The sequence below is a fragment of the Chrysochloris asiatica genome, unplaced genomic scaffold (genome assembly GCF_000296735.1).
Source record: "Chrysochloris asiatica unplaced genomic scaffold, ChrAsi1.0 scaffold00072, whole genome shotgun sequence".
Classification (NCBI taxonomy): Eukaryota; Metazoa; Chordata; class Mammalia; order Afrosoricida; family Chrysochloridae; genus Chrysochloris; species Chrysochloris asiatica.
In genome coordinates, this window is record NW_006408590.1 from 13174110 (window position 1) to 13185288 (window position 11179).

An 11179-nucleotide genomic window follows, 5' to 3' on the forward strand; every position below is an offset into this window, starting at 1 on the left:
CTAGGTCAGCGGTTCAAACCTACCAGCCGCTGCTCCTTGGAAACCCTATATAGGGTCGCTATGAGTCAGAATTGACTAGAAGGCACTTAACAACAACAATCATACTCACTAGCAGATGCTCAAGGACAGCATTCATTAGGATAATGATAATAAAGGCAATGATAATGAACACTGAAAAATAAAGAGGTCTTCGACTTACATCAGAACCGACTTACGATGGAGTGATTGGAACAGAATCATGCTGTCGTAAGTCAGAGGACTACTTCTACACGTCTCTGAGGGGGTGCTGTATCATTTTGCTTTTCATTTAAGGGGTTAAAGGACTGGAGATCAGGGTTTTTAGGTGGTCTGCAGGGGTACCAAGTCACCCTTCTTTCTTTCTAATGAGCAGAACAGTTGAAGTACCTTCATCTGGAGCAGGCAGGTGGGCACCGCCATCCGATTGATGCTGTCTGAGGCGGTTTTGATATCGACTCTCCAATCCAGGTCGACCAGCCGCGGCAGAGAGACTGTGGGGAGGACAACCAAGCTCAGGAATCAGGACTGCAGCCAGCTGCGTTCGCCAACCTTTTACTCTCCGACCGGGCTGTGTACGTGTAACTCAGGTAATCCACATTGCAAGGCTCTGAGACAGAGACAGTGCACAGGCCCCAGAGATAGAGGCATTGCTCCAGGCCACCTGCACTTAGTGACAAATGTCTCTTTCAGAACCAAATGAGAAATGACACAGGCAGGAAGATGCGGTCATAGCCCGAGTCTGCCTGAAACGTGTAGCTTCGGCAACAGTGGTAAGAGTTCATTTAAGAGACAAACAGACTTTGGTTTCAATTGAGGTTCTACCACTTTAACCTCTGAACCCCAAGCTCCTCATTTATAAAACAACTCCCTCAAAGGGTTGTTGCGAGAAGGAAATGAGTTACTGTAGGTAAGGTATTCCAGCAATGTGACTGGGTCACAGTAAATGTGCTAAACATGTGCTTTTATTCAATCTTTCAACCAAATTTCAATGAGTGTTCGCTTTCCCCCTAGTCACAATACACTACACACTGTGTGGCTTGGGGTCAGAAGAGTTCATTCTGGTTAAAGACTGGCCATTAGGCAGAGATTCTGAGCTGGAGGTGGAGATGGCAGAGAGGGTGTGTGTGTGTGTGAGAGAGACGGGGAGTGGGGTAGGGAGGTGGGTGGGGGGAGCGGGGAGAGAAGTCCACCTCTCAGTACTCACTCTGATTGGCCTGGGCTTCTGTTCTCCACGTAGATCTGCTCGGGAGGGAAAAAAGAGGAGGAGACAATGAGGGAAAGATGGGAATTGAGCTTTATGACAAGACAGGCCCTTGAACCTAGGCCTCTGCTCTTTCTGTGATCTTCAGACAAGTATCCCTAAATCCCAAAGAAAAGGAGCACAGAAACCCTGCCTTTAAGAAGCAGTTTCATTTGCTTTTACAAGCTCAATGATGTTGCACTTTTATAGCTTCAGGGGGAAAAAAGCATTGTGATCAGATTGTGCTATTGTTTTCAGAGGCAAAACAGAGAAATGGTCAACTTACCCTTTTTTCACTGAGTAACTATTACAAAGAATTGGAGCTTTATGTCAAACACATCTAAACAGGCCTGTTTAATGCTACAACCAATAGCAACATGGGGTGAGGCCAAGAGTCAGAATAAAATGTGGTCATGCATGAGAAAATTCTTAATAAACAACTATAGTTTGTAAGTAGACATGATCCGTTAATAGTATTGGAGGGTGGTTGCTAAGTTTTACTTTATGTGTGTTTAAATGAATCTTCCTCTGCCAAGAAAATATACCGATAATTTGCCAAAGACGTAAAAATGTCTAATAAACATATGAAAAACCTATTTAATATCACATGGGTTAAGCATTAGGCTGCTAACTACAAGTCTGAGTCTGCCAGCTTCTACATAGAGAATGATGAGGTAGTCTACTTCCGTAAAGATATAGTCCAGAAACCCTGTGGGGTAGTTCCACTCTGCCAATAGAGTTGTTGTTGTTAGCTGCCATTGAGTCAGTACCAACTCATAGTGACCCTATACACAGCAGAACAAAATACTGGCCAATCCTGGGCCAACCTCACTATTGTCACCACACTTGAGTCCACTGATGCTGCCACTTGACCAATCCCATCTCGTTGGGGGTCTTCCTCTTTTTCTCTGATCCTCCACCTTACCAAAACATGATATCATTATCTAGTGACTGGTCCCTCCTGACAATATGTCTGAAGTATGAGAGACAAAGTTTGGCCATTCTGGCCTCCAAGGAGCACTCTGGCTGCACTTCTTCCAACACAGATCTGTTGGTTCTTTTGACAGACCATGGTACTTTCAATATTCTCCTCCAACACCATAACTCAAAGGCATCAATTCTTCTATGGTCTTCCTTATTCACTGTCCAGCTTTCCTATGTGTATGAGGTTATTGAAAATACCATGGCCTGGGTCAGGTGCACCTTGGTCCTCAAGCTGACATCTTTGTTCTTCAACACTTTAAAAAAGGTCTTGTGCAGCAGACTGGCCTAATGCAATATGTCGTTTGATTTCCTGACTGCTGCTTCCAAGAGTGTTGATAGTTGATCCAAGAAGAATGAAGTCCTTGACAACTTCAATCTTTTTTCCGTTGATAAGAATGTTCTTTATTGGTCCAATAGGGTAGCTGAGCCAAAATCAACTCGATGGCAGCCAGCGGGTAGTATTAGAGGTATGTAAGTTGAAATGAGCTACCATTTGCCATTTGTAAAACTGGAAAAAGTGTAATAAAAAAGCCCCCCCAGTGTTGGTAAGGATGTGTGGAGCAGTCACACTGATCTGCTGGTGGAACATCATCGGTACAATCTTTCTAAGGGAACAGCGATAGCAGAAAGCCAAATCTTTAATATGTCCATTACTTTTAACCCAGAAAGGAAATGAAGCAACTGAGCAAAATTTCAACTATTGTTGTTAAATGCTGTCGAGTTGGTTCCGACTTATAGTGACCGTGTACAGGGTTTCCGAAGAGTAGCTGGTAGATCTGAACTGCTGCCAGTTAGCTGCCAGTTAGACTTTACAGTTAGCAGTCCAGTGCTTGTCTTATAGCACCACACCAGGACTCCATAAATTGTTTACCGAGGGAAAATGCTGTCAATAGCTTAAATGCCCAAGGTCAGCAGTTCAAGCCCACCAGCTGCTCCTTGGAAACCCTATACAGGGGTACTGGGAGTCGGAACCGACTCAATAGCACTTAACAACAGCAAGGACATTCGTAAGTAAACTACACATCATTCATCATACACTGGAATTTAGTTAGCCAGTAAAAGTGATATTGGAGATAAACATTTATTGACCTAAAAGGCCATTTGTGTTAATAGTGTTAACTGAAAATAAGCAAGATGAAATTATTTTGTCAAAAGAACAAAACACCAAGCTCTTTCAATCTGTGTCAGTGTTAGAAACAAACATGTCCAAAAGATTTTCTGAAGGAGCTCTGGTAGCGTAGTGGTTACGAATCAGGCTGCTAACCTCAAGGTCGGCAGTTTGAAACTACCAGCTGTTCCGCGGGAGAAAGATGAGGCTTTCTGTTCCCGTAAAAGATTTGCAGCCTTGGAAAACCTGTGTAGGGTCACTGTGAGTCGGAAACAACTCCATGGTACTTAACAACAACAACAAAGGTTTTCTGGGAGTCCTGGTGTGGTGCTATAGGATAAGAACTGGACTGCTAACAAAGTTGATGGTTCAAACCCACCAGTCACTCCTCAGAAACCCTATACACAATCGCTATGAGTCAGAACCGACGCAATGGCACTTAACAACTAAAGGCTTTTCATTAAGGAATTAATATTGCTAACCTTTGGGGAGTGGGCTGATGGGAGAGTGTTGTTGTTGTTAAGTGCTGTTGAGTCGGTTCCGACCCATAGCAACCCTGTATAGGTTTTCTGAGGAGCAGCTGGTGAGCTTGAACTGCCAACCTTGCAGTTCAAATGGCTTTGCAGTCTGGCGCAGTAACCCACAGCGCCACACCAGGACTTTGATGGAAGGGTGGGGGGTCCTATTTTCTTCTCTTCACTTATCTTTGTTTCTGAACTTCTCAACCATAAACATTACTTCTAAAATAAAAACCAAAATTAAACTGGTTGCCACTGAGACAATTCCAACTCAGAGCGATTCTATAGGGCAGGGTTCATGACCCATAGGGTTTCCAGGTTGTGGCCTTTACGGAAGCAGACTGCCATGTGACTCTCCCGTGGTGGAGCGGCTAGCCGAGTCAAACTAGCAACCTTATGGTTAGCAGTTGATCTCTTAACAGCTACATCACCAGGCTCCTAAATTAGGACTACAAATAAATAAGAAACGCATCCAAGTTAAATGGAACAGACGCTGAGGTAACGTCCACTTACATGTGTTCTAGGATGATTTTTGTCAGCAGGTTTTTGAGGTTTGGGTGGAAGTTTTCAGGAAAGAGAGCCAGAATTGCCTCGGCGGAAGACAGGTCCCGGAATACCACCATCCTTGTGAGGCAGTGCAGAGCCCGGAGCAGCTGTCGGATAGAGCAGTTGTAGGACAGATGTGTCAGCCCTGGCGGTGAGGAGCAACAAGGCAGGGGCCAGAGCTCTATCCCTCCTCTGCTGCTAGGGGGCCAGTCATTCAACATTATCAACTCACTCCACCAGGGCTACAGAAGCCCAAGGCAGTGACTCTGCTGGTGGGTAAAAGGTCAACAAATCCCTTTTACTTCTGAATGACAGTCAGACTTGCAGTTAACTTTCTAGCACGGTTGCCCTGGTAACCTGAGAAAAGTGGACGTTACTAGGCAACGTAGCTCGGGCCAATTGCCTCAGGGTTGACTTTGGTCAACTTGGACTGGGCAGACTGTGCAAACCCCTGCTGGGACCCCATAGCTCTGCACTTCTTTGGGTTGGGCACCTGACTCCTAAGACAACCAGAAGCTGTACTGATGGGATTGTTACAAAAGCTACTGGTTCCTGTGGGCTGTGGGTTTGAAGCCACAGTGGTAGGCGCTTCATGCCCTCGTACACAGCTACAACCTGGGAGCAACGAAGAACAGTTCCCGGCTGACTGGGTGGCTCCTGCTTTGGGAGCTTCCTGTGGACAAGGAATGCTTGGCCAGCCCTGCCAGGTGCCAAGTGTGACCATTACGCCTAGTGGAGCCTAAGAACACTCTTCTGAGATGGGAGCTTGCTGGGCTGCAGAGAGGAACAGCCCAGGAGTGCAGGGAAGTTAACCCTTGACCGATGAGGGGTGCAGATCAGTAACAAATGCTCCTGCCTCCTTGTCCTCCAGTGGGAGGAGAGTTCCATATAGTGTCGTCTTGTTAGCTGCCATCCAGTTGATTCCATGCATAGCAACCCCACGAGGCACAGTATTATTGCCCCCAAATCATGACAGAGACAGACTGCTAGGTCTTTGTTCTGCAAAGCAGCTGGGTGGGATCGAACCACCAACATTTCTGCTTGCAGCCGAGCGTTAACCACTGAGGCATTGGAGCTTCCAAAGGGGCCTGAATCCCAGTTGTCCACAGCAGTAACCACGCTTCAGTGGCATGGATCCCTTCCCAGTTCCGGCCTCAGGGTCTACTTTAAGGAGCACCCAAACTCAGACTCCAGCTCACTTTTGGAATCCTGCATCTGCTGTCTTCCTTTTCAACAGCTGATCTCAATGATAAAGCTCCTACCAGGGTTTTTTGTTGTTGTTGTTGTTGTTTATTTACTTCTTATTGTGAATTGGGTGAAGATTACAGAGATCTTCAGGTTTACGTTCAATAATTACATACACTTTTTTGTTCCCTTTCATTGATTGCAGTCCCCTCAGTGTAACATCAGTCATCCCATGTCCTCTCTGTTTCCTGTTTCCATGCCTCCTTCTTTCCTAACCCTCCTGAACTTTGTCGCTGACTCAAGGCTGTCCTTTTGATGGCTAACGGTTGACTGTTCTAAGAGCTGCCTTCCTCCCTACTGTTACTGCTCCTCTTGTAGACGGTCTGTTGTTGGACTACTAGTGAAGTCAGGGAGTAAGCGCAATTCCAGGCCGACAGGGAGATCGAGGGCTACAGTCTCAGGTTCCACCAGTCTCTCTCCTGATTCTAAGTTTTGTTCCACAGTTTTCTCCCACATTATGCGATCCTTTTCAGAGTTGGTTGTGGTAGTGGGGAACCATCTAGTTCTTCTGGTCTCAGAGTTGTGGAGACTAACGTTTACACAGGGATAGTTGTTCCCTGTGTCTTTGATTTTCATCCTTCTCCTTTCCTCTGCACAGAGACAGAATAATAGTTGCACCGTAGATGGCTGCTCATGAGCTTTTAAGACCCCACTCAATCCTCACCAAAGTGGGATGTAGAACTTGCCTTTGTGGATTATGTTAAGCCAACTGACCTTGATGTTGCCCAAGACTATGATCCTGAGCCCGCACCCCCACCCCCAGCAACTCATTCCCTCAAGGTGCTTGGTTTTGGCTAAGATGTTTGCATAACTTTGCCTCCTGTTATCTTGTTTTTAAGTTTTTATTGTGAATTGAGTGACGGTTTACATGGGAGAACATCGGTTTTATTCAACAAGATTTTTGAAAAATGAACACAGGCTTATTTGGAAGAGCCAAGTCTTGTTTCAGAAATGCACTCTCCAGGAAACAGAAAACAGTCAGCGCTACATAACTTAATGTGACTCGCTTATTCTTGCTCTTGGCCACCAGCTGAGATTGGGTGCACTGGGCAGATGGAAATTTCATGTGGGTCAAAGGGGTGAGGAGGCAGGATTCTGGTACAAAAAGTCCTCTGGAAAGAGCCAGAGTTATTGTTTGTTGTTAGGTGTCATCAGAACCTATGCACAACAGAACGAAACACTGATCAGTCCTGGGCCAACCTCACAATCATTGCTGAGTTTAAGCCACTGTGCCAATCCATCTCACTAGAGGTCTTCCTCTTTTTCTCTGACCCTCCACCTTAACAAACATGATATCTTCTCCAGTGACTGGTCCCTCCTGACAATATGTCTGAAGTATGAGAGATGAAGTCTGGCCATCCTGGTTTCCAAGGAGCACTCTGGCTGTAACACAAATCTATTTGTTCTTTTGGTAGTCTGTGGTACTTTCAATATTTTGATCCAACACCATGACTCAAATGCATCAATTCTTCAATGGTCTTCCTTATTCACTGTTCAACTTTTGCATGCATATGAGGTTACTGAAAACACCATGGCTTGGGTCAGGCACACCTTAGTCCTTGAACTGACATCTTTGTTCTTCAACACTTTAAAGAGGTCTTGTGCAGCAGATTTGCCCAATGCAATACATCATTTGATTTCTTGACTGCTGCTTCCATGAATGTGGATGGTTGATCTGAGCAAAATGAAGTCTTCAACAACTTCAAACTTTTCTCCAATTATACGGATGTTGTTTATTGGTCCAGTGGTGAGGATTTTTTTTGTCCTTTACGGTGAGATGCAACTCATATTAAAGGCTATGGTCTTAGATCTTCATCAGTAAGTATTTTAAATTCTCTTTGCTTTCAGCAAACAAGGTTGTATCATCTGCATATTGCAGGTTGTTAATAAGTCTTCCTCCAATCCTGATGCCACGTGTTTCTTCATATAATCCAGCTTCTCGGATTATTAGCTCAGCATACAGATTGAATAAGTATGGTGAAACAATACAACCCTGGCAAACACCTTTCCTACTTTTAAACTATTTGGCGTTCCCTTGTTCCGTTTAAACAACTGCCTTTTGGTCTATGTACAGGTTCCTCATGAGCACAATTAAGTGTTCCAGAATACTCATACTTTGCAATGTTGTCCATAGCTTGTCATGATCCATTCAATTGAAAGCCTTTACACAGTCAACAAAGCACAGGTCAACATCGTTCTGGTATTCTCTACTTTCAGACAAGATCCATTTGATGTCAGTAATGGTATCTCTCATTCCATGTCCCCTTCTGATTCCAGCCTGAACCTCTGGAAATTCTCTGTCAATGTATAGTTGCAGCTGTTTCTGCATTATCTTTATTAAAACTTAACTCGCATGGGATATCAATGATATTGTCCGATGATTTCTGCATTCACTTTGGAATGGGCACAAATACCAATCTCTTCCAGTTAGTTGGCCAGGTAATTGTCTTTGAAATTTCTTGGCATAGATGAATGAGTGCCTCCAGTGTTGCATCAGTTTGTTGAAAGATTTCAACTTGTATTCCATCAATTCCTGGAGCCTTGTTCTTTGCCAATGACATCAATATACCCTGGACTTTTTCCTTCAGGAACATTGGCTCTTGATCATATGCTACCTCTTGAAATGGTTGAACATAAACCATTTCTTTTTGGTACAGTGATTCTGTGTATTCCTTCCATCTTCTTTTGACGCTTTCTGCATCATTCAGTATTTTGCCCATAGAATCCTTCAATACCACAAGTTGAGGATTGAATTTTTTTCTTCAGTTCCCCTAGCTTTAGAAATGCTGAGCATGTTCTTCCCTTTTCATTTTCTAACTCCAGGTCTTTGCACATTTTGTTACAATATTTGACTTTATCTTCTTGAGCTGACCTTTGAAATTTTCTGTTCAGCACACATACCTCCTCGCTTCTTCCATTTGATTTAGCATCTCTTCGCTGGAGAGCAAGTTTCTGAGTCTCTACTGACATCCATTTTGGTCTTTTCCTTCTTTCTTGCCTTCTCAATGATCTTTTGCTTTGATGTTCTTGATGTCATGCCACAATTTTCCAGGTCTTGGTCTTTAGTGTCTAATGTATTAAATCTGTTCTTCAGATGACCTCTAAATTCAGGTGGGATATATTCAAGGTCTGAATTTGCATATGAGCAATTGTTGGTCTGTTTCACAGTCTGCCCCTGGCCTTGTTTTGGCTGATGATATGGGGCTTTTCCACTGTCTCCTTCCACAGATGTAGTCAATTTGATTTCTGTTTATTCCACCTGGTGAGGTCCATGTGTATAGTCATTTTTTATGTTGTTTAAAAAAGGTATTTGCAATGAAGAAGTCATTGGTCTTGCAAAATTCTATCATGTGATCTCCAGCATCGTTTCTATCACCAAGGTCACATTTTCCAACTACTGATTCTTCCTCTTTGTTGCCAACCTTTGCAATCTGTTGTTGTTGTTGTTAGGTGCCATTGAGTCGGTACCGACCCATAGCGACCTTATGCATAACAGAACAAAACACTGGCTGATCCTGGGCCAACTTCACTACTGTTGCCACACTTGAGTCCATCAATGCTGCCACTTAGCCGATCTATCTTGTTGGGGATCTTCTTCTTTTTCTCTAACCCTCCACCCTACCAAACATGAGATCCTTCTCCAGCAACTGGTTCCTCCTGACAATATATCCAAAGTATGGGAGACAAAGTTTGGCCATCTTGGGCTCTAAGAGCACTCTGGCTGCACTTCTTTTAAAATGGATCTATTGGTTCTTTTGGCAGCCCATGGCACTTTCAATATTCTCCTCCAACACCATAACTCAAAAGAATTCTTCTATGGTCTTCCTTATCCTTTGCATTCTAGTCACCAGTAATTATCAATACATTTTCACTGCATGTTTGATCAATTTCAGACTTCAGACTTTGTCTCTTGATCAATTTCACCATCACTGACTTTAGTGGTTAGTGTATAAATTTGTATAATAGTGGTATTAACTGGTCTTCCTTGTAGGTGTAGGGATATTATCCTATCACAGACAGTGCTGTACTTCATGACTGATGTTAATATGCTCTTTTTGATGATAAATATGACACTATTCCTCTTCAATTTGTCACTCCCAGAATAGTAAACCATGTGACTGCCAGATTTAAAATAGTCAATACCAGTCCATTTCAGCTCATTAATGCCTAGGATATTGATGTTTATGCATTTCATTTCACAATTTCTAATTTTCCTAGAGTCATACTTCATACATTTCATGTTCTGTTTAATTAATGGATGTTTACAGCTATTTCTCTTCAATTTGAGTTGTGCCCCATCAGCAAATGAAGGCCCTGAAGCTTTACTCCATTCACATCATCACAGTCAACTGTATTTTGAGGCGGCTCCTCTTCCTCAGTCACATTTGAGTGCCTTCCAACCTGAGTGGCTCAGCTTCCAGCACTATATCTGACAATATTCTGGTGGTGCTCTTCATCATGTTCAATAATCAATATTCTGGCGCTGACAGTGTTCCACGGCTATTCCTAAGGTTTTCAATGACCAATGCCTGAGTCGGACCCAGCATACAGCTCTCCCTAATCTCACTCAGGCCCCAAGCAGCAGCTGCCCAGAGAGCCCACTAAAGTCTGTCCTGAGCTATTCAACTGACAATGTATTAGCAGTAGAAACAGGCTGCAGATTTGGGGCGGGGGGGGGGGGGTAGGAATCACAAAAAGGTGTTTTTTTGTCAATACTGCCTAGGTAACTGGTCTGAAAAGGAAAATAAATGCCAAAGGGAAGGGTTCAAAGCCAATAGCTTTTGAACAGAAGAAAGAGTAACTCTGTTTTGGAAGAAGTACAGTCAGGTTACTCTTTCAAAGTGATGATGGAGAGACTTGGTCTCTCATACTTAGGACATGTGAGGAAGGTCTAGTTCCTGAAGAAGGACATCATGTTTGGTAAAGTGGAGGGTCAAGGAAAAAAGAAGATGACCCCAATGTGATGAACTGACTGACACCATAGCAGACATAATGGGCCCAAATGTCATAATTGTGCGGATGACATGGGGCTGGACACTTTTTCATACTGTTATGCTTGAGTTGGAACCAACTCGATGGCACCTAAAAACAACAAAATATTTTTAAAAAGCAATCTACCTTAAGTTTGCAGAAACATTAACAGACATTTCAGGGGGTAAATGCCCTTGGATATGGCAATGACTGGGACATCAAGAATGAGATTAACAAGGTAAGAGAGAGGAATCAGGGGCCAGAAGGCATGTCTGACCACACTTACTTGATCCGCCTCCTCCGGGGTCACAGACAAGCTGGAACATGTAACATCCAAGAGATTTTTCGAGCCAACGGATGAACTGGAAAAGCTCTCCTGACACAGCTGTCTAACAACATCTTTCGAGGAGGCCTACAAATTAATTCACAAAGGGGAAAAACCAAACTCAGACTCTGAAAACGCATGTTCTAGAACATAATACTATCTGTCATGCAATGGCACCCAGTGAACACACCCTTCAGTAAACAAGAGGAAATCAAGACATGAAG

General features: G+C 43.7%; 1 protein-coding gene across 1 annotated transcript in view; it reads right to left on the bottom strand.

Annotated features, from left to right (window-relative positions):
• COMMD9 (COMM domain containing 9) overlaps positions 1–11179 on the bottom strand; it is a 28193-nt gene that overhangs the window by 5114 nt on the left and 11900 nt on the right. The window contains exons 2-5 of the mRNA XM_006864897.1: positions 10917–11042; positions 4382–4521; positions 1223–1257; positions 406–509 (exon numbers count right to left, since the gene is read on the bottom strand). Coding sequence (XP_006864959.1) covers positions 406–509; positions 1223–1257; positions 4382–4521; positions 10917–11042 — 405 coding nt within the window. The remainder of the gene's footprint in view (positions 1–405; positions 510–1222; positions 1258–4381; positions 4522–10916; positions 11043–11179) is intronic.